This window comes from Xenopus laevis, chromosome 7L, assembly GCF_017654675.1.
Source record: "Xenopus laevis strain J_2021 chromosome 7L, Xenopus_laevis_v10.1, whole genome shotgun sequence".
NCBI lineage: Eukaryota > Metazoa > Chordata > Amphibia > Anura > Pipidae > Xenopus > Xenopus laevis.
In genome coordinates this window covers 14,214,677-14,238,795 of record NC_054383.1, presented here as the reverse complement: position 1 = coordinate 14,238,795, position 24,119 = coordinate 14,214,677, and the positions used below count along the sequence as shown (strand labels likewise).

At 42.5% G+C, this 24,119-nt stretch overlaps 1 protein-coding gene across 1 annotated transcript in view; it reads left to right on the top strand.

The window, feature by feature from the left end:
• The first annotated feature begins 3,018 nt into the window (after positions 1-3,018).
• Positions 3,019-24,119, top strand: part of plpp4.L (phospholipid phosphatase 4 L homeolog) — a 66,102-nt gene continuing 45,001 nt past the window's right edge. Inside the window, exon 1 of the mRNA XM_041568558.1 lies at positions 3,019-3,394. Coding sequence (XP_041424492.1) covers positions 3,336-3,394 — 59 coding nt within the window. The 5' untranslated portion in view covers positions 3,019-3,335. The remainder of the gene's footprint in view (positions 3,395-24,119) is intronic.

The window sequence follows — 24,119 nt, the reverse complement described above, 5'->3', positions numbered from 1 at the left end:
CTAAGTAAGAAGAAGGAGTTCCTTGGGGATAAAGCATGCCGGCAGATTCAGCTGGAAGGTGTCATTACAGTGGAGAGCTCATATCATTTATTCATTGCAAGAAATCGTTGTATTCCAGAGGCAGCGTGCCTGGAGTCCACAGGGAATTCCCTCAGAGCAGTATTGTATTGATGGGAATCCAAGTGTATAACACGGCATCGTTAAAAGTGAGCCAGGAAGACTTTCGAGAGTTATATTAATTCAGGGCAACTTGCCGGCCACCAGATGTTATACTACAAATCCCAGCATGCCCTGACAGCCAGAACTAAACGTGATGATAATAAGCATACATAGTTACATAGTTAAATTGGGTTGAAAAAAGACAAAGTCCATCAAGTTCAACCCCTCCAAATGAAAACCCAGCATCCATACATACACCCCTCCCTACTTTTAATTAAATTCTATCTACCCATATTTATACTAACTATAGAGTTTAGTATCACAATAGCCTTTGATATTATGTCTGTCCAAAAAATCATCCAAGCCATTCTTATAGTCATTAACTGAATCAGCATCACAACATCACCCGGCAGTGCATTCCACAACCTCACTGTCCTGACTGTGAAGAACCCCCTACGTTGCTTCAAATGAAAGTTCTTTTCTTCTAGTCTAAAGGGGAGGCCTCTGGTATGGTGATTCACTTTATGGGTAAAAAGGTCCCCTGCCATTTGTCTATGATGTGCTTCATTGCTTACAGGCTTTGTCTTATAATGTGCAAACATTTTGTTTACCGCTGTAGGTCCTATACACACACACTACGACTGTCTCATCTATTTGTGGCGTCCGTCGCAAGTGAGTGAGAGTGCAGACATGATGTGGGGGAGGTTGACAACTGGGGGTGCAAGACCTCATTGGTGGCCAGGCCCTAAAAATGTTTTGCTGGGTGGCCTGATTGAGTCATACTATGACTCTCATCCATTAGAAATGATCTGACAGTTTAGTGAGGGAACTGGGGTTGCCAAGTGCATACCTCCCAACATTTTGGGGGGAAAAAGAGGGACAAAAAATATGCCACCCAACGAATTTTTTGGAAACACCGATTTTTGTGGCCACTCCCCCTAATTAACATGTTTATTTTACAAAATTTGACAGGTTGTGAATGTTTGAACATATTTCTGTGGGTTTTTTTTCAATTACAGTTTTGCTAACATAGATGAATTGCCCTTTAAGCTGTGAGTCTAACTTCTACCAAGGGACCTGTTATCTTATATTGTTACAATTACTTATTTGCTTATCTTGAAATTGTTACAAACGTATCTTATCTGGGCTCTCTGCCAAAAAACAATTAAGTTAGAAACTTTGTTTCTTTTTCTGGCTGTTCAGTGCAGAGAAAAACGGGACTTTCCAGTACAAACCAGGGACTGTGGATTTAACTGTCAAAAGAGGGAATGCTGCTACATTGTTTGCAACAGATTCGGCTGCTACTGGCATGCTCTGGTCAAAGGACTACTGTTGCACCATGCATTTGGCTTTATCATTCTGTATGCTAGAACAACCTAAATTTTCCTTCTACTTTTATTGGAACCAACCAAAATGTGACAATGGTAGATCATTAAAAGGTAGATCTTTAATGGGGCCCGCCATTAAAATAACTTTGTCCCCTTTTTTATTTTTTCACTTACCATATTGGTTTCTGGCTAACAGTGACAGTACAGGTATTGCAGACCCCATAGCTCTAGGGTCCCAGGGAGAGGCTAGGCTTAAAGGGGCTGCACTTTCCGTATTAGCTGGCCCCCCCTTAAGGGCATGTATGTTGCTGAAGACCCAAAACCATGAATGGAGCTGAATCCGGAGACCGGAAGCTGCGAGTGAAGCCCAAGACCCAAAGCCACGAATGGAGCCGAATCTGAAGATCCAAAGCCACAAATGGAGCCAGAGCAGAAGACCTGAAGCCATGAAAGGAATCAAAGCCATCAAAGAAAAAGCTGCCATCACCATGGACGGGGGGGCTTGGCCACCAGTGAAGTTTCTTAAACTTTTATGGAGACCCCTTATCAACAATTGTTTTTTTTAACTGACCACCAATGGGTTTTTAGTGTTTATGTTTTAGTGCCTATGTTTGTGTGGCTTTTTTACTGTGCTGTGGGGGTGCGTGGGGTCTGGGGTCTTCGGTGGTGGGCGGGGCCCAGAAGATGTGGTCGTACGTGGCCCTGTAATTTCCGATAATGGCCCTGTCTATGGCCCCCTCATTAATGCATTCCCCAAGCAAATGCGAAGGTGGAAGCAAGAACCCGCAATGTGGGGAGGAATCAAATTTGACCTATTTATTTAAATTTGAGTAATGGCCCTTTAAATTTTGAGTTACATATATACTATTTATTGCTGTGCCACTTACAGTAGGTTTATCGTATGTCTGTTACCTTAAAGCAACACTGAAACCCTACATTGAAAACTGATGCAAAACTGCCACCCGCCAACTGGAGGTGCTGGCTCTGGCACTATTGCTGTTGAGGTAGAACTGCCCAAATTTACAGCCTGGCACTTCACTGAGCACCAGAAGTGTCAGATTTGTACTGGAGCCATCTGACATTCAACGCTCAACGCTGGACAAGCACCGGTGAGTCTAGAACAAACAGAACATTAACAGCACCCCTACTAATCCCTGGGACATATTGTCCCTTCTGGCAGCCCCCTTGCCTTTTGTTTTGCTGTCTGAATAGTAGAAGGTGGATGGGGGTGATGGACGGGGATCTCAATAGGGTAGCCATCTGCCTAAGAGACTGTCAGCCCTATTGGCAAGCTTCATTTAAACTTCCCCGTGCAGCGCAGGGAACTCTCTCACTGCCACCCGAAATTGCCACCCTCTACCTCTGTGTGTGAGGGAACAGCAGAGATTTGTTCCAGGAAAGCTTTATCCACGGAGAGCCGGGGGATTTAGTGTATTATTTTCCCACTCCCCCTACCTACTCTCCACCCATCCATACTTACCGGTGCAGCCTCTCTTCTCTTGCAAGGCACCCCCCATGCATTCTCTCCCAGCCCTGCAACATCTCTGTCCCCAAGCTCTTTGTGTTGCTCCTCTTCCCCACCCCATGCTGTCTTTTTTCTGCCTCCTCCTTGTGCAGTCTCTCAGCCCTGCAACCTCTGATCCCCAGTGCAGCCTCTCAGCCCCCCTGCATCTGTCTGTCCCCCAGTGCAGTCTTTCTGTCCCCCAGTGCAACCTCTCAGTACCACCCCCAGTATCTCTGTCCCCAGTGCAGCCCACTCCCCCAAACATGTTTCTTTATCTTTCCCTGCTGCTTCCAGTGTTTCCTGGTCTCCACTCCGGTGTGTAGGTGCCAGTCTGATGCCGGGAAATGATGCGTGCTCTACTAGAGGAGCTCGGGATCCGGGCACTGCTGTTCGGGGTTTTTGTGTAAGTACCTGCCCCCTGATTCCTTATTTCTGTGTCTGGCAATTGCTTTTTTCATTCCACTGACCTTTTATCCTGTGATGTACATACAACCTGTGTCCCTACAGATGTTGCAGAACTACAACTTGCATAATTACTCTGATTTGGGCTGAGGGGGGGGGGGTTCTGTATCATCATTAGTTGGAGGGCCACATGTTTTATGACTGATATAGCTCTCTCCGCCCTCCCTCCTCATGTGTCTTTTACCTTGAATGATCCCAGTGTTGCCCAGGTGCCACGTCTCTAGCTATTTATTTCTGTATTGGAGCACAAGTGATACAGTCAGTGGAAGGCAGAATTGGAGCAAAGTGACACCAGTGGATCATGTTCCAATTCTGCACGGCACCTGTGGGAAATTACTAAGCAAAAGGCGCTTTATTAAAGTTATATTATCGTCCCCCCGCCAAATGTTTGTTTTTTTTAGGATTCTGGTTTTAATTTTATGCATTGCTAATTAGACCCGGGCAGTTTTGGGCTAATCGCTTTAGAGAGAGAGATGTTTCCAAGGAATGAAGAAAAAAGTATTTATTGTAAAACTGCAGTGCAGCTATTTGCTTTGTGTGCCGAGTCTCCCCCTCTTAGTCGCTTGCTCAAGGGTAGACAATCCTGCACTTGTGCAAACACTGGGTTTATATAAAGCAGCTGTGACCATAAAGCACACGTGGGGTATTCCCTGCTGCCCTTTTTGTGCCAGTGGCGACAGGTGGTTTTGTTTAAAGCACATGACAGGCTTCATGTTTGGGTGATTCTGTGCCAGCTGAAAACCTCCCCATAGAATTTGGAACTCGCCAAGGGCCTGAGGGTTGTGGCCCACATTAGGGCTCATTTACAAATGCCCGTGATGAGTACATAGTACAGGGTGTGCAACCCTGGAATTAACACCTGCCTTGAAAAAGAGCTACTTCTAGGGTTTCATTAGCAGGTGGCACATAAGTGACTCCTATCCAGTGGTGTAACTATAGAGGAAACAGATCGGAGACCTGGGGGAAAGAGGGGTCCGGAACGAGGGGTCTGCTTCTTCTATACATGTTGAGAAATCCCCCCCTCCCTTCAACCTATCGAATGACCGGGCTGAAAATAGGGGTGCAAGCAGGGGGGGAGGGTAGTCACAGAGGTAGTCATAGAGGCTCGCACCATGCCCCTTCAATTTGTTTGCTGGGGGGCCAGGCGTCCTATAGTTATGCCACTGCTCCTATCCATTGCTTATCAATGGTTCCCCATGCAATTAAAGAGGTTGCTAATCTGCTCCCATACTAATGAATCACCTTCAAGCAGTGGTTCACAGTATTCTGAAAATAAACCCTGTATTGCGACTGTATAACAGGGCAATTTGCATCCCAATTTAGCATTTTGCACAGAGCTACCCCGGGGGCTCAATATGTCTCAAGTTGGCTGAGCATTGATCATGTGTCACCACCAATGTGTGCCATAGGCAGAGCATTTCCAATTCCTCTATGAGAAGTGATGACGGGTGACTGAGTTGTACCCAGCTGAGAATACCACTGTGTGTCACAGCCTTAAGGCCGGACAGAACTGCTGATGAAAGAAAGGAACCATAACTATTTAATGGTACAAGCACAAAAGTAACAACTAAGTATGACACATTTTCTGGCACCGATGACAGTTACTTTCCCTTTAAACATCTCTTTCAAGCAACTGTCACACTATGATGTGAATGCACCATCCCCATTATAAGTGGGCTTTGCTTGTTAGAGTCTCTATAGGTCTCTGCACTGATAGGATTTGGATTGTGTTTATGGCTGACAAGTTGTCTAATCTCTCGTGTCTTTGAGCTGGGGAATTATTATTTGCTAAGCTTCTTATACCTGGTCTTCCCATAAGGTTATTGTTTAACTTGTTACAATGAGATAAGTCATCCTGTTATTATATGAGACCAGATATATTTTACATTTTATACATAATGTATGTGATGTGTTTGGCGACGTGGGATGTACAACCTCTGTGAGATGCGGGATTAAGTAGTCAGTGAAAATGGGAGGTGTACTACAGGTATGGAACCTGTTATCCAGAATGCTCGAGACCTGGGGTTTTTCAGATAACAGATCTTTCTGATATTTGGATATTTGAACCTTAAGTCTACTAGAAAACCATTTAAACATTAAATCAACCCAATAGGCTGGTTTTGCCTCTAATAAGGATTAATTATATCTTAGTTTGGATCAAGTACAGGCTACTGTTTTATTATTACAGAGAAAAAGGAAATCGTTTGTGAATTATGTGAATTATTTGGATAAAATGGAGTCTATGGGAGACAGCCTTCTGAAATTCTGAGCTCTCTGGATAACAGGTTTCCGGATAATGGGTCCCATACCTGTAAAATAATAGCTGAAGGTCTGATTTATGTTGGCCATAAACAGGCTGCCCCCAACAGGCACGAAATGCGTTAGGTCTATACCCAATATGTCCTAATAAATATTTTTATTTTTTTACTTGCTGGCTTATTTTTTTGGAGGAACTCACATCCACCGGTATGTTACTGGCCCATACACTGACCAATCAGGAACGGGTTCCGTACGAGAGGCGATTGCACATGTGTAGTCACCTATATAATGTATCATTCCATTTGTTCAGGCCACCAGCAGATTGGCGGTGCAAGTGGTGTTGGAATTTTAATAGGTGCAAATCTGTGGCACTTAGATGGACATAAGGAAGCCCAGTAGTTACCACCCTTCCTAGGGGCATTCTAACAGAGCAAAACATTGTGCAATTAGGAGCTAAATGCAGATTGAATTGGATCAAGGTGCAAAGTGCACAACGCTTCAACTCCGTTTTTTGCACTTTAAATCATACCCCATTTTTGTAAATGAAACATTTTATTCAAATCTTTAGTAAAAAAAAAGTAGTGTTTTGCTCTGATGATGATCGCTGTATTTGCATTAAGCAGGTCACACACAGTAATAATTGCCCAGAATGTCTTTTGTATTGTTTAGCAATATACTGCCATCCTATTTAGCAGCACTCGACAGAGAATATGTATTGTCATTTTCATCCGTCTCCGCCTCAGTGGAGCTCACATTATAATGTCCGTATCATGGTTGCACACAAGGCAAGGCTGTAGTGATAAGCAGGGAGCCACTACGCTAACTGGTCACCATGTATGGCTTTATTAGCCAATTCAAAGCAGTAGTGGGCCTGGGTTTCTCTAAAGCAATACAACCCATCGGGCTCACCAATCAAATCAGTGCCGTTTTGGCCCAAGGTGTGTGTCCAGATTGTACAATACCCACCAAGCAACTCACAGGCTGATATGTTGTAAAGTCTGTCTGTGTGTGATCCACCTTAATTCAATGGTTTCCAGTGGCAAGGAGGTGAAATTTGGGGAGAATGACTATTATATACTATTATATTGTAGACTATTATATACCCTTAGATACACCTGAAAGCCCATCCATTTGGGGTGAGCATTTCTATTTACTAGGTGCTCCAGGTTGCCTGACGGTCAGTAAAGCAGTTGCTAACATAATGCCCTTGCACCCGGGAGCCACTCGTTCTTCCGTCAGTTACTTGACAGAACAGTAATACAAGGGAAATTGCTTATGGGAGACTGATGAGACAGCTCGTGCATCATCAAGTGATCAGCGGCTCTATCAGAATGTTTATAGAGCTGTCATTTTATAGCTTGCACTTTACGTTGAGCCCGTTTATCACTCGTTGGAACAAATGTTCTGCCAATTCTTTGTCAGCAGAGAGGATGGAGGCCAGTTGTAGCCGTCGCTGTGCCCAGGATATGTGTGGCCCCTCAATTCCATATACAGATTTCACAACCAACAACCCTACAGCTGCTTATTTAACCGCAACTCCCAGCATCCCCTGAGGGTCTTAGTTCAACTACAGTTTTGGTCAGATCTTAAAGTGTTAAAGGAGAACTAAACCCTAAAACCGAATATGTCTGGAAATGCCATATTTTCCGCATCTCTATAGAAGTAATGATCCAGGCTGAAAAAACCATTCACTGATTGGTTGCTCTAGGTTACTGCCCATGGGCATTTGATAATGAGACGCTGTGCTTTAAGCTAAGCTTAGGGGTTTGCCATATAAATTGACGCTACAAGACTGATTATTCAAATTATATGCTAATTGTGCTGGTTTCTGAGCTGTACCAATGGTCTGAATTATTTACTAATCAGCCTTATATTGTGACATTTCTATTCTATGTGTACTGTATATTGTGAGTGGGTCCCTAAAGCTCAGTAAGTGACAGCAGCACAGAGCATGTGCAGTGAATCAGCAGAAAAGAAGATGGGGAGCTACTGGGGCATCTTTGGAGACACAGATCTTTACTGCTAAAGGGCTGTGGTTGCCTTGGGCTGGTACAAACACCTAAACCATAAGGTACAACATTTCTACCCTACTTTTTTAGTTAAGCTTAAGTTCTCCTTTAAAGAAAATCTAAGTAATAACAATTGTGCTTAGCAGAGAGCTCTGAGACAGTCTACATCATTTGTTTTGGGTTTACTTTAAAATGGTAAACCATACCCATAAACATTTCTTCCCCTGAGCTTTAACAATGGGCATTTCTAGATTTTATTTGCAGAAAAGCATTTGCCACTGAATATGGCAAAATGTCTTACAGGTATGTGATCTGTTATCTGGAAACCCATTATCCAGAAAGCTATGAATTACGGGAAAGACATCACTCATAAACTCTATTTTAATTAAATAATTCACATTTTAAGAAATATCTCTGTTCTTTTTCTCTGTAATAATAAAACAGTACCATGTTCTTGATTCCAACTGAGATATAATTTATCCTTATTGGAGGCAAAACAATCCTACTGGATTTATTTAAAGGGGTTTTTCACCTTTGAGTTAACTTTTAGTATGATATAGATAGTGATATTCTGAGACAATTTGCAATTGGTTTTTATTTTTTATTATTTGTGTTTTTTGAGTTATTTAGCTTTTTATTCAGATGTTCTCTAGTTTGCAATTTCAGCAATCTGGTTGCTAGGGTCCAAATTACATTAACAACCATGCATTTGAATAAGAAAATGGAATATGGATTGGAAAGGGCCTGAATAGAAAGACGAGTGATAAAAAGAAGCAATAGCAATAAATATGTATTTGTTTTTAGATGGGGTCAGTGACCCCCATTTGAAAGCTGGACAGAGTCAGAAGAAAAAGGCAAATGATTCAAAAACATAATGAAGACCTTAGAATTAGCAATTCTACAACATACTACAAGTTAACTTAAAGGTGAACCACCTCTTTGATGTTTAAATGATTTTCTAGTAGACTTAAGGCATGAAGATCCCTTCTCCAGAAAACCCCAGGTACCGAGCATTGTGTAGAACAGGTCCAATACCTGTATTTTTATCATTATTACTTATGGATACAGTGCTGACATATAATTCAGTACAATAGAAGGGTGTGTAAATAAAACCTACAGATTGCATACTGATCATTAGAGCTTACATTCTTTTTTTTCTAAACCAGGACAGCTGAGGTCTCCTCCATAAGTCCAGGTGCTTGTCTATCCTCAGTAAGCCAGTGTATTGCATTTATTATTTCTTCTTATGTAGACTCCCAAAGGGCTGCCAAGGCAGCACCCGCTCGCATCCAGTCACTACAAGGCTTTCCTTGTTAGCAGCAGCAGCAGCCGCAGAAGAAGGGGGTGCATCTGGGTAGAGTTGGTAGTGCCAAATGGAACAATATCTCATCAGCATTACAGACAAATAGACTTTAATAACAGTGACGTCACCGTTAAATGATTATCTGGTGGGCATTAATATCAGATGCTTCCTCTTTGTCTCTGTCAATGTCACATTTATTAGGCACAGTTCTAGTACTAACAATGCATGTTTTAGTAGCAGAGCAGGCAGTAACCCTTCCAACACTTTCCCTATATATTAGGCACTGCGTATCTTGACAGCGCTATATAAATAAATGATGATGATGATGATGACCTTCTGTACCTGGTGCTACGACTGTATTATTTAGCAGTAGTAGTAGCAGCGAAGCAGTAACTCTTTCTCATTGTATCTACATACAAGGCTCCTGTCTAGTACTTCCAATATCTATTTATGTAGTGAAAAATAAAACCAATCAGGCAGTTGTCCTTTTAACTAGTGATAGGTGAATTTATTCGCCAGGCGCGAATTCGCAGAGAATTCCCGCTATTCGCCACCGGCAAATAAATTCGCCAAACTGCCGCTATAATTTGCCGGCATCAAAAAAAGTGGACGCCGTGCCGTTTTGCGAATTTTGCCCATCACTACTTTTAACACTTCCCCTTGTCTCTGTGCCTTTCCCCCTGCTTTGAGACCACTGGGAGCAACATCTAAAGCAGTGATCCCCAACCAGTAGCTCATGACCAACATGTTGCTCCCCAAACCCTTGGATGTTGCTCTCAGTGCTCTCACCTCAAAGTAGGTGCTTATTTTTTAATTCCTGGCTTGAGGCAAGTTTTCATTGCATAAAAAACTGATGTTCTACTAAACAGAACCTCGTGTAGGCTGGCAGTCCACATAGCGGCTACCAATAGCCAATCATAGCCCTTATTTGGCATCAACCAGGAACATTTTTCATGCTTGTGTTGCTCCCCAACTCTTTTTACATCTGAATGTTGCTCACAGGTTAAAAAGGTTGAGGATCCCTGATCTAAGGGGTTGATGAGCAACATGTTGCTCAGGAGTCACTGGTTGGGGATCACTGCTTATCTAGTTCTACCAGTCATGGTTGCCATCAGTAATCATGGGGCCTACTAAGGTGTCAGGGCCACAATTATTAGCTCAGTTGTCACTTGGGCTCCTTGGGTGGTTGGCCCTGCTACAGTTATAATGGGGTCCCAGTGAAAAAAATTGCCTCTCAAATGCACAATCACACCCTAATCCACCATACGATGTAAAGGAGGCCATAGACGCATTGATAATATCGTACAAAACTAATTTTCGTACGATATCCGGTGCGTGTACGGTGGGAGATGAACTGACTGATATGGCAGATGATTTGGGCTGGCCGGAAAATTTTGTTTGGGCAACCTTGAAGGCACTCGAACATCGGCCATTAGTAGTGCTGAACCGCCAGATACAGGTAGAATTCTAGTGTTTCCACCTGTAAATCTGACGATTCAGCTCTACAGTTTTCCAGGAAACATCATAATTGTTACATCTGTGGCCACCCTCCTCTGCCACGAGGCCCCTGACTGCACCCCCACTGATGTCCTCTCTACCAACAGTGCGCCAGATTCAGTTCAGAGAGAAAAAGGTTTATTACGTGAAAACTCTTGGACAAAATTCAATTTGAGATGCAATTCAATTCATAAAAAAACATCTCATGGTATTGAAGTCTATGGGGAAAACACTGTAAGAGAATTAGTGAAAACATTTTCTCCTCGAATTAAATCTCGTCTATGACTTTTCACGTGATAAACCAGGAGATAACTTTTTCTCTCACTGAAATGAATCTGGCCCAGTGTGGGACACTAGACCCGGGCCTGCTCCCCCACCCGGATCCCAAGAATGTTCCCACCATCAGGATCCTAAGCCCACTCCCCTTTCCCAGATTCCAAGTCTGCTTAAATAAAGAAAGCTAGAAATGTTGTACATTTTGTTTTGTGCTTCTGTAGCAGCCCAAGGCAACCACTGCCCTTTAGCAGTAAAGATCTGTGTCTCCAAAGATGCCCCAGTAGCTCCCCATCTTCTTTTCTGCTGATTCACTGCACATGCTCTGTGCTGCTGTCACTTACTGAGCTTAGGGACCCACTCACAATATACAGTACACATAGAATAGAAATGTCACAATCTAAGGCTGATTAGTAATTAATACAGATAATTACTACATGGCAGCACAGAAACCAGTGCAATTAGCATCAGAATTTAATAATCAGCAAACCTGTAGCATCAGCTTATATTACAGGGGAAGCTCATTTTCTGCTGGATAATTAGTGACGAGCCCTAAGCTTAGCTTCTCAACAGCCAATCAGAGCCCACTGAGCATGTGAGTGTCACAGACACTTTCCAAGATGGTGACCCCTTGTGACAAGTTTGAAGTCCTGGATCATTGCTGCTATTGACAAGCTGAAACTTTAGGCTGGTGCAATAAGTTATAAAATATGCCATTTTTAGCCATATTCATTTTTAGGGTTTACTTCTCCTTTAAGGAAGGGGTGCTCATGGAGGAGGAGAAGGTCAAATGCCAGGAGGTAGGCCCTTGAGTTCAGCCCCTGCTTCAGTCAGACTGAAAAAATTCAGTCTGCCGAAAATTCCTGTTTCTGCTAAGAAATGAAAGCAGAGCAGGCAGTAACCCTTGAAACACAGCCCTCATCTTACCTTGTCTCTGCAAATTTGCGCCTGATGAATAAATTCGGCCATCACTAAAAACAGGAGCTGGGTAGTATAAAAGTAACATTAGTACAGAGTATGCTTTATTTTCTATGAAATGTGCCATCCAGCAGACTGATAGAAAGCAGGTAGTAGCTACTAGAGTACCAATGGAGAAGCCCATGTCAGTAGTCTCGATCTTTGGCCAGTCTGCAGCAGTGAGAATGCCCAGAGGCCCCGTGCCATCCTTTACATTAAAGTGCCGCTTTCCATACCACACAAATGAGCAATTCCCATCAATCAAACTGTAGCACCTCCCGACTCCGTTTCCACTTTTGTGAACCTTATATTAAATTATCGGAGCCTGCTGCTGTTTTATACTCGATCAGGTGTTTCTATGGAGAGATGATATATGTCTGTAGGAAAAAAAATCCAATTCTGATATTGTGAAGTTTTTTTTTTTTTCATTACATTGTTACAGAGCTCTGAGACTTGCGTAGATCTATGTTATCATATTTTTTTCGGCTGTGATTATATATTGTACCTGGGGTTTGGCTACGGTAGGTTATTATATTGGAGAGTCTTATCATTCCTTTTAGGAAGACACCGGAGTGGAGAAGAGTTAGAATTTTACAGTACGTGCTGTGCAACACAATTGTGGATTTAAAAGAGAAGGAAACTGCTTCAGTCCCATGCAGAGGCCTCTCTCCCCAAACCCACCACCCATGACACCCCCAAAAGGACCCTGCTCCCTAGTGTAGATGGGTTAGTGGCCAACTCTGACCAGTGACCACTTGTCTTCTTCTTCTCCACGCCAATGTGGCACCAAACCAAGACCAGATTGGCTATACCTGCACCATCTCTATTCCCCAGGGTCCCTCTGATGCACCAGTCCTAAAAATGTCATCTCTGTACGACTCTATCGTCTCATTATTTAAACAGTTCACGGTTCCATTGGCCCTTTTTCTCAGCCCTTATTACTGTGAGCAGTACAGTTTCCCAACTATACATTATACCCAGCCACCAACTCTACACATACAGTAGGTTGATTTTAATAAAGGCTTGGGGTGAATTTTTCAATTGGTCTTTATTATTTTTTATTATAGTTTTTTTAATTATTTGCCTGATTCTCCTAACTCTTTCTATCTTTTAAATGGGGGTCACTGACCCCATATAAAAAAACAAATGCTCTGTAAAGCTCACAAGCCATGAAGGGTCTCCAATGACTTTATGAAAAGTATATACCCTTGGTTCCTGGAATGTAAATTAGCATTTGGTTCGATATTTGGCCGAATCTTTCACGAAGGATTCGGGGGTTCGACCGAATCCAAAATAGTGGATTCGGTGCATCCCTACTCTGTACATCAAACTATGTCGCCAAACGAGCGGATCTCCCACCGATATGCCCACCTTGAGGTGGGCAATATCGGGCTGATCCGATCGTGGGCCCTAGGGCCCAACGATCGGATCCTAGCGAACGCAAACGGGCGGTCGGATCGCGGGACCGCATCAACGAACAGATGCGGCCGCGATCCGACAGGATTTTTAGTCCCATCCGATCGAGATCTGGCCGACTTTCGGCCAGATCTCGATCGGGGAAGCCCGTCGGGGGCCCCCATACACGGGCCAATAAGCTGCCGACTCAGTCTGTCGGCAGCTTTTATCGGCCCGTGTATGGCCACCTTAAAAGTTAACTCCAGGCAAACAACCCGTTTAAGGCTAAATATCATAACCATTTGCATACTGTATGTTTTCGCAAATTCAGCTTTGGGAGCGAGCCCTATATTGTCAATTTGCCTCATTTTTATAGAGGTTAAAAAAAAATAAAATTAAAAAAAAACCCTTTATAGTAAAAGCTTGGTTTGTGTTTATAGCACTGTGTTATTGTCGGCCGGGGTAATGAGAGCCTGTGTGTGCAGCAGGAGTTGTTGAAGAGCTGCCTCTCATTATCATGCTACAGAATAACAACTATGCAAAAGGCGAGAAGGTATTTTCTCAGCTTAGCGTGCGCTTCTTTTAAGTGTTCGCTTGCATTAAACAGAACACCCAGCTCTGTACTCGGCGTGCTCATTTAGCCACCAGATACCTGGATATGAATGTAAAGAAGTGAGCGACTGTATGGAAATGTATTGGCAGCGCTTTGTGATAGCGCTGAACAGAAGGCTAAACTGAATGTGTCAGAATCATATCTGAGCTTCCTCTGACTTGAGAAATGCAATTAAATATGAATATGGTTTCACTTCCAGTGTAAGATAAGGTACCTGTAAGCGCCCCAGGCTTTCAAAGGAGGGGGGAAAAAATCTCTGCCGAGTAAGTGCAATCTCTAATTCAGCACTGTAAAGAATCACTAATGTTTATTCTGCAGTTACGATTTACTGCTGTGTTCTGCAATGTAGCACAGCCATATGGTACTTGGGTTTTATATAACCATAAAACCATGTATTACTGTTATGCTTTATTTTATATAGTGCAAGCATATTCTGCAGCTTCACAGAGATTATATATATTACTCACATCAGTCCCTGCCCCGTGGAGCTTACAGTCTATGGTCCCTATCATCTTCACACACATTAGGATCAGTTTTATCAGTAGTCAGTTAACCTGCCTGTATGATTTTGGAATATGGGAGGAAACCTGGGTGCTCGCAGGTCGGGTACACGCAGGTCCCTGGGGTTTGCCCACAAAAAAAGTGGGTAAAAAAAGTGGGTAACCTGGGGGTTGTTGGATAGAATGTTTGAATTTGAGTATAGATTCTGGTGGTTGCGGGTCTTATCTATAATTATAATATTATATTATCTGTATTTTACTCCTCGGTTTGTAGCAACAGCACCTCCTGTTTAATGATCACCAGCATGTTGTGGGTAAGGCAGTTGCAGGTTGGGTCAGGTACAGGGAGCTGGGCAGGGTTGGACTGAGCCAACGGGACACTGGAAAAAATGGGGTGATCCTTGGCCCAGACCTGCTCCCCCTGCCTGCCTGAAACTGAAACACTCCTATGGGCAAATTCACTAACCTCTGGAAATTTGCCAGGGATGGCTTCGCTCACATCGTCACACTTCGCCAGGCGAAAATTCGGCAGGACAACGCTAGTTTACTAAAATGCAATGTTGCGTCCAGGGCGCTGAATGATGAAGAAGTTTTGCTAGCGTTAATTCAGCAAGCAAAGCGAAGTTGCGCTAGCATTGGCTAAAATTAAAGTTGAATGGACGTATATGTTGCAGCAAATACATTACACTACACAAGCCCGGGAACCTTAATAAAAGAAAATAGAGTTGTTATATTGCCCTACACATGAGCCCAGTGTATAGTTTATGTGCCATATATTAGGAAATGTAGGGAGGAAGCCGGGTACCCAAAAAAAATTTACAATCTTTTGCAGCCTATCACCCTGAAAAATGAAAAGTCGCCAGCGTTTTTGGGACTATTTTTGAGGAAGTCCTATCTACTCTATTGCACTTCGCCTGGTCTAAGGTGGTGAAGGCAAGTCTGGCGCAAGAGTTAACGTTCATTAAAATCTGCATCTTAGTGTTACATCCATTCGCCAGAGCAAAAATTTGCCTGCCATTAGAGTGCGAAGTAGCGCTACCGTCTATCTCACCAGCGCCTTTTAGTAAATCGGCGAAGTCCCGAAATGATGTCACACTGCCGAATTTTCGCCAGCGTTAGTCACTTCCCTTTAGTAAATTTGCCCCCTAGTGGGGTGAGGCAGGCGGAGGGGGGTTGCAGCTGGGGCCTTTGGAGGTGGTGGAGGGGGGGTCGGGGGTCCCTGATGTGATATCACTAGTGGGCTGGACCTCCCCAGTCTGACACTGTAACCGGGTACAGGCATGTAGTAGGTACAAGTGAGTAAAAATGTGAATTTTGGGTCCATGTTGTGGACTGTGGTTCTGGGCCGGTCCAGGTTTAAAAAATTGGTTCCATGTAGGACTCTACTCAGTGCATTCTATTATTAGGGGCACGAGAGATGAAAGCCAACAGCAGCAACAACTCTGCTGAAATGCTTGAGAATATGGCACTGCTGCCTAGAATCCAACTAGAAATTACGAAATTCTTATCACTTGCAAATAGGTAAGCGCCAATAGCTTGGGGAACATTACCTCTATAGTCTGAACCTGACCTGAAGGAGACTATGGTAGGGGAAGATAAGAGACACCTGGCTGCTGTGTTTATAGATAACAAGCCCTTCCATTCAAACAAGAGAAATACAGGTTAAGGGCAATGGCACACGTGAGATCTCAGGTGTATTGTTCATGGCATTGCTTCTCATACTAAAAAGTTTGAATGTTACATTCAGCACAGTTTCCATCTCAATTTCCATTTTATATACTGAAGCAAAGTAATTGAAACAGCTTTGCAACTGGTCTCCATTGTTTGTTGTTGCAGTTTTTTAATTAACATATCTCTAAGCACTCACTATTTTTGGTACAGGTATGGGACCTATTATCCAGAATGCTCAGACCTGAGGTTTTCTGGATAAAGGGGTCTTTCTGTAATTCGGATCTCAATACCTTGTCTACTAAAAAATCATTCAAACATTTAAACATTTAAACCCAATAGGTTTTGCTTCCAATAAGGATTAATTACATATTAGTCTGGATCAAGTACAAGCTACTGTTTTATTATTACAGAGAAAACAGTAAATCAGTTTTAAAAATCTGAATTAATTGGAATTGAGTCTATGGTAGACAGCCTTTCTGTAAATCTGAACGGATAACGGGTTTACGGATAACGGATCCCATACCTATAATGAAGTGAAACACTGTTGATCGATGCCACATTCGGCGTAAAGATTGCGACCCTTGGAAAAATGTTCTCTGAAGCTCACTTCTCCATCTGGCAGTTAGCCTGGGTTTGGCAGATGCCCAGAGAATACTACCTGCCTGAATGCATAATGATAACTGTAACGTTTGGTGGATGAGGAATAATGGTCTGACGCTGCTTTTATGGTTTGGACTAGAGCCCCTGGTTACAATTAGGGTTGCCACCTTTTCTAGAAAAAAATACCGGCCATCCTACGTTTTTAACGTTTTTTCCTTATACTTAACATTGCAATCATGCAACATTTTAACCGGCCAGGCCAGTAAAGTACCGGCCAGGTGGCAACCCTAGTTACAATAAAAGAAAACCTTAAAGGGGTGGTTCACTTTAAGTTAACATTTAGGGGCCCATTTACTTAGCTCGAGTGAAGGAATAGAATAAAAATAAACTTCGAATTTCGAATGATTTTTTTGGCTGCTTCGACCATCGAATTGGCTACTTCGACCTTCAACTATGACTTTGAATCGAACGTTTCGAACTAAAAATCGTTCGACTATTCGACCATTCGATAGTCGAAGTACTGTCTCTTTAAAAAAAACTTCAACCCCCTACTTCGCCACCTAAAACCTACCGAGGTGCCATGTTAGCCTATAGGGAAGGTCCCCATAGGCTTTCTATTAATTATTCAATTCGAAGGATTTAATCGTTCGATCGACCGATTTTTCGTTCGATCATTTGATCAAACTATTTGCGGTAAATCCTTCACTCTCTCCAGCTCATTTATATTACATTTTTCGGCGAAGCAAAACGGCTCAAATTCGCCCATCACTAGTAGAGACTGTTATGGCAGCAAATGGGAAGACCAACTTCATATTAATCCCTTTGGTTTTGGAATGAGATGTTGGACAGTAAGGCTTTAGGATAATATTTAATAAGGATATTAAATGTCACAAAGGTGTTCCATAACCATGTAAAGCTTTGTTGAGAATATCTGTTTTTCAATGAATAGTAATAATGTTTCTCTGTGATCATCAGTTCTTCAGAAACTTTCATTTGGTTGTTGCCCTTTGGCCTCCTGCTTTGTTGATATGCATAAATGGATTCTCTCTCAGCCCCAATCACAGGGACCTTCTTCTAAGGTGGCACAAATGAACTCAGACTCCAATTAGAAGCTTGTTTTATGGTTGCTTTCCTTTAGAAGAAAAATACATCTCCACTGCTCGTATTGATTTCCCTTTTTATTTTTAGGGAATTCAATAAAGCGCATCTAGTCATGTCTGGTGCCGCATGTCTAATACAGGCATCTCACCTTTATCTAGTGAGTGAATTATACAGACCACAGAAATCAAATGGGCTTATGTCTTTGATAACAGACGTTCTCTGAAGTTGCCTTTCGGTTTGAAGTTCTCAATTGAAATTGAAATCTGGTCGCCTCATAGTAGGAAATAATTAAGAAAGGCAGAGATAATAGTGGGAACCCAGGGGCGATACGCGGCAGGTAGGCACTGGTAGAGGGGCCCATCCATCTATCTATAGTGGTTACTAGTGTTTAACCCTTTTGCAGAGAGCACCATCTTGCTAGGGGGCAACATAAGATTTGGGATGAATGTTAACTTGCTGTCTAATTGTGGGCCGGCCCAAAAACCACAGGGACTGGGGCACCCAGGTCTGGACTGGGAATCAAAATAAGCCTAATCATTTCAGGTACACATAGGTCCAAACATCCCCCACCAGCCCAATAATTAGTGTCTGTCTATGGCAACTTGCAGTAGCCCACAGAACCCACAGTCCGGGCCTGGTGCCACCATTTGCATATGATTTCTAGTTTGTGGATGGGTTTGGGCTAAAACCCAAAACCCAACAGCCCAGCCTCACCCTGCAAACCCCCTGCAAACTTACTCTGCCAACTTCTGACTGCGGCAGCCTTTATGTATAAGCGCAGGCAGGGGTCTATAAATAGAGGTACCTTGTTGGTTTGGGTTGGGAGCGGGGGAGTCGGATGTGGGTTGACTTTTTATCAAGCTGCATTTCACTACTGTCTAGTTACTCTTGGATTGGATGACAGTGGTATAACATTTGCCCCCCCCCCCCCGCAAAAATCACCTGCTACCCCACTCAGGGCCCCCATTTCCCCGGAGACTCGCAGGGTCTCCTTCCTCTATAGTTGCACCACCGATAAATTGGGTGATAGGATTTTATAGGGATAATTTAAGATAAGAGCCATGGGCAAAGTGCAATTTCGGATGAAAATTTAGCACATGTGGCAAATATTTTAGCATCTGAATGGCACCAGCATTCAGCATTAATATCATGTGTGTGCATGATTCTTTTAGCTCTGTCGCCCCTGTTGTGGGAACACAGGAATTACTGCCACTAGGGTCCCACTGGGAAAGCCCAGTCCAGTGACCCCCACACTCCCTCTGGGGTCCCTGCCGCACGTTCGTTCACCCACCGTCTGCATTCTCACCCACCTCCACCCCCTGCTAGACCCCCGCATGCACTTATACTTACTTTTGCCACGAACAGGGGAGGGAGGGTGGGCAGTGGAGAGAGAAAGCAAAGGGCAAGCAGGATTCAGAATGTAAATGCGGGAAAATGTATAAAGCGGAGCATATTTGGCACCATTTTGACAGTGTTCATTTAATGAGACTATATGCATCTAAAACTTTACTAACTTTGCTTTGGAAATTAATGTTGGCTCAAAAATATGAGCTAAGCCAATCCATCAAAAGACACCCATTTTCAAGTACAAACCCTTCTGAAAAAGAAAAAAAAAAAAAACGAAAAAAAAAAAACTGAAATGTAATATACACGCTACATAATAAAAGTAGCCAGATATGCACTCTACAATGCTGTTACGACTAAGGAATAGCAAACGGAATGCGAGAGTCTGTTGCAGATAAAATATTATTGGTAGCAGTTAAATCAGTACACAATTCTCTTCATGCTTTTTTTGTATCATTATATCTGGAAGACAAATCTGATCCAAACTTGTTTCACGGCTGAATGGTTTTTATTTTAATTATTGCATTTTGAACAAAAAGTGGGGAAATGGAGAATTTTAGGAGGAAAATAATGCGTCTTGATAATAGATGGAACTGTTCTTCACTTATCGATTCAAATGACGCTGTGTAATAGCTATAGGGCCACTGTTGTCCTTAAAGTGCTGGTTCACCTTTAAGTTATCTTTTAGCATGTTACAGAATTGCCAATTCGAAGCAACTTTTCAATTGGTCTTCATTATTTATTTTTAATACTTTTTTTTAATTACGGTATTTGCCTTTTTCTGCTGACTCCTCTGACCCCATCTAAAAAAAACAAATGCTTTATAAGGCTAGCCTCTGCTATTCATATTCCAGTCTCTTATTCAAATCAATGCATGGTTGCTAGGGTAATTTTTACTCTAGCAACCAGATGGCTGAAATTGCAAACTGGAGAGCTGCTGAATAAAGAACTAAATAACTCAAAAACCACAAATAATAAAAAATTACAACCAATTTCAAATTGTCTCAGAGTATTAATCTTTACATTATACTAATAGTTAAAAGGATACTGTCATGGGAATTTTTTTTTTTTATAAAACACATCAGTTAATAGTGCTGCTCCAGCAGAATTATGCACTGAAATCCGTTTCTCAAAAGAACAAACTGTTTTTTAATATTTAATTTTGAAATCTGACATGGGGCTAGACATATTGTCAGTTTCCCAGGTGCCCCCAGTCATGTGACTTGTGCTCTGATAAACTTCAGTCACTCTTTACTGCTGTACTGCAAGTTGGAGTGATATCACCCCCTCTCTTTCCCCCCAGCAGCCTAACAACAGAACAACGGGAAGGTAACCAGATAGCAGCTCCCTAACACAAGATAACAGCTGCCTGGTAGATCTAAGAACAACACTCAATAGTAAAATCCAGGTCCCACTGGGACACATTCAGTTACATTGAGTAGGAGAAACAACAGCCTGCCGGAAAGCAGTTCCATCCCAAAGTGCTGGCTCTTTCTGAAATCACATGATCAGGCAAAATGACCCAAGATGGCGCCTACACACCAATATTACAACTAAAAAAATACACTTGCCGGTTCAGGAATGAAATTTTCTATTGTAGAGTGCATTATTTGCAGTGTAAACAGTGTAATTTAGAAACAACATCATAAAAATCATGGCAGAATCCCTTTACCGCAAAGGGGTACAACTCCTTTAAACCTTAAAGGCAGAGACACACATGGAGATTCTGGGAGATTAGTCGCCCGGTGACAAATTCTTCTTCGGGCGACTAATCTCCCCCCGAACTGCCTTTGTGCCGGCTAGAATCTAAATCGCCAGCAGGATGGCACTGGGAGTTCCTCACGAGGAAACTTCAGGCGACTTCGGAAAACGAGGCTATCCGAGTGCCATCCCGCAGTCGATTTAGTTGTAGTTTGGGGAGATTAGTCGCCGAAGAAGAGCCGATTTGTCGCCGGGCGACTAAATCTTCCCAAATTTCCACGTGTGTCTCTGCCCTAATGCAGAACTGTGCTTGATACAGGGGAATAAGATAATTGTATGGCAGGCCAATTCTGGCTTCTTTTAATAAAATTATAAACATGATAGGAGCCCTGCTTCTAATGATAAGGAGCTTATGGTCAGCCTGCCAATGAGGCAATCGCTGCTAAAACAAGGGTTAAACTGCCAGCTGAGCCAGTAATGCCTGGGGAAATAAGGCAAATAGAAATAAGTACATTTTACGCTTTTAATATTTACATTTGGGGAAATTCAAACATGAAGGTACTTTAATATCATTAAGTTTCACCAACTATAAAGTAGCAGAGCTTTCTCTGAAACATTGTTTGTCCTTGCGTTGCCTCACTGCCCTCTAAGTCTACATTGCTTTGGGCCAAATCGCTCAAGTGCTGCATTATCAGAGGGTTCAATAATCCCATCATGCCATGCCGTCATTTCTCTGAGAGGTTTCCTTTATCCTGGGTGAGATTAGTTCTTTGTATAGAAGTAAAAGTAGGCTGATTCATCCTTACAAGACAAATGCCAAGATCTTGCCATTCATCGATGCCATTTGTAAATGAGAAGTAAACAAAGTGTTAGAAGAGTGACCTTGAATCCAGCTCCCTTGAGGGCACAACATGACCAATATGTGGAGGGATGTGAGATGTCTAACTTCATTTTAAATGTTTCCTGATAGCTAAAGGAAATGTTAAGAGATGAAAGTATAATTATTTTCCCTTTGCATATTGCTAAAGCTTCTTTGAAATAGTTATTGCATACAGGTATGGGCCTGTTATCCAGAATGCTCGGGACCTAGGGCTTTCCATAATTTGGATCTCCATACCTTAAAGGAGAATTGAACGCTTAAGTTAAAAAAGCCCTACCCTACATAGACCCCCTCCCTCTTCCACCCAGCCTAAGAGGGGCAAATTCACTAAAGTGCGAAGCGCATAATGCTAGCGCAAATTCGCCAGCGTGACGTCATTTCGTTACCTCGCTGATTTACTAACGGGTGCTGGCGTAAATTCGCTAGCGAAGTGGACCTACTCTAGTGCTACATCGCACCCTTACGCCAGGCGAAGTTGCGCTATGGCGAAGGGACCTAACTACACTAATTTACTAATTTGTGCATTGTACTGAACGTTAGCTCTTGCGTCAGACTTCCCTTCACCACCTCAGACCAGGTGAAGTGCAATAGAGTAGATAGGGATTGCTTCAAAAAAAGTTGACAGTCCCAAAAAACGCTGGTGTCTTTTCCTTTTTTAAGGGTGATAGGCTGAAAAAGAGCGTACATTTTTTTGGGGGTACCCTCCTTCCCCCCTACATTTCATAACATATGGCACCTAAACTATACAGTGGGCACATGTATAGGGAAAAATAACAACTCTATTTTATCTTATGAAGCTTTCCCAGCCTTGTGTAGTGTAATGTATTTGCTGCTAAATATACATCCATTGTACTTTAACTTGGCGCGTATGCAAATTAGGCATCGCTAGCGTAACTTCGCTTTTCTTGACGAATTAACGCTAGCGCAACTTCGCTACTGTTCGCCTCCCTGAGCGCAACTTCGGATTTTAGTGAATTAGCAGCGCCTTGGCGAAGTGTGGCGAAGTGCGGCGAAGTGTTGCAAAGCCTGCGCTAGTGCAACTCCGCAGCTTAGTGAATTTGCAGTGTTACCCCGGGCAAATGCCCCAAACTTTTTACTTACCCTTCAGTGCAGATTCAGGCATTGGAGTCAGTAATCTTCAGAATGAGACCGGCGCAATCGGCAATTTTTCGTGAGTTTCGGCGCATGCGCAGTTGTCGCGACACAGAAAATTGCTCCAACTGCCGGTCTCATTCCAAAGATTTCCAAAGAGAAGAATATGGCGCCTGTGAACTCCAATGCCTGAATCTGCACCGAGGGGTAAGTAAAACTTTAGGGGCATTTGCCCGAGATAACATTTAGCCTGGGTGGAAGAGGGAGGGGTCTATGTAGGGTAGGGGGATAGTGGTTTTTTTTAACTTTAGGGTTGAATTCTCCTTTAGTTCAACTAGAAATTCATGTAAACATTAAATAAACCCAATAGGCTGGTTTTGCTTCCAATAAGGATTAATTATATCTTAGTTTGGATCAAGTACAAGTTACTGTTTTATTATTACAGAGAAAAAGGAAATCATTTTTTTAAAATTGGATTATTTGAAAAAAAATGCTGTCTATGGGAGACAGCCTTTCCGTAATTCTGAGCTTTCTGGATAACGGGTTTCCAGATAACCGATCCCATAATATTTGTAACTTTTTAACACTGTACCCCATAAAATTTCCTTTGTGCCAATGTAATCATTGCCGTTATACACATGGACAGGAGCAGCTGACCAGCCTAAAACAGCATCGTTTCTTGGAATCAGATGCCAGTGTCAGCTGCCAGTCTCCATGCCAATTCAAAGGCAGTGCATTAATGTTCTATTTGCACAACAAAACTCATGCGATGGCGCTAGAAGCAGCTCGCCGAGTGCTTTCGCAGTTTATGTCCTTGTCACCTGAAGCTCTCACTGTAATTATAACCTTTTAAATCACTTATACTTTTCATTTAGTCTAAAGCGTAACAAGGCCGCCTTCGGTTGTATGGCAAATAAAGCATGCAAATTCTTTATAATGGCATAAAATTGGGGAGAATAATTATTCAGGCTCAGTGCCATTAGCAGCAATATTACATGACACAATCAACAATTTCTTCAGACGCCGTTAGTCTTCCGCTTGCTACTGGAAATAAAACTTATCAACGAGTTTTCCCTAAGATGTATATGTATGAAGTTGAAAGCAGCTATTTCCAGCTAACAGCATGAATATATATATATATATATATATATATTGTTCTGTGTACGTTTCTTGTTTGTGTGCGGATAATGACGCTGTGTTTGCAGGACGGCTTTGTAGCCTCGGTGCCTGGGATTTTAAATGACTCAGGTGCTACAGATTATACAGTGATTTTAGAAAGCGTCGCCGCGGGACTGATTGGAATTTCTTTGTTAAATATCAAAAGTGTAGACTTAACAGTGAGAACGAAAACTGAGTGATCAAGAAGTGACTGAAAAATATGAAACTGGGTTTGGGATTAAATGGTAAAAAAAGCCAGAGGTAACCTGTAAAGTATATCCTTATAATACACAACAACCATGAATATGCTGTA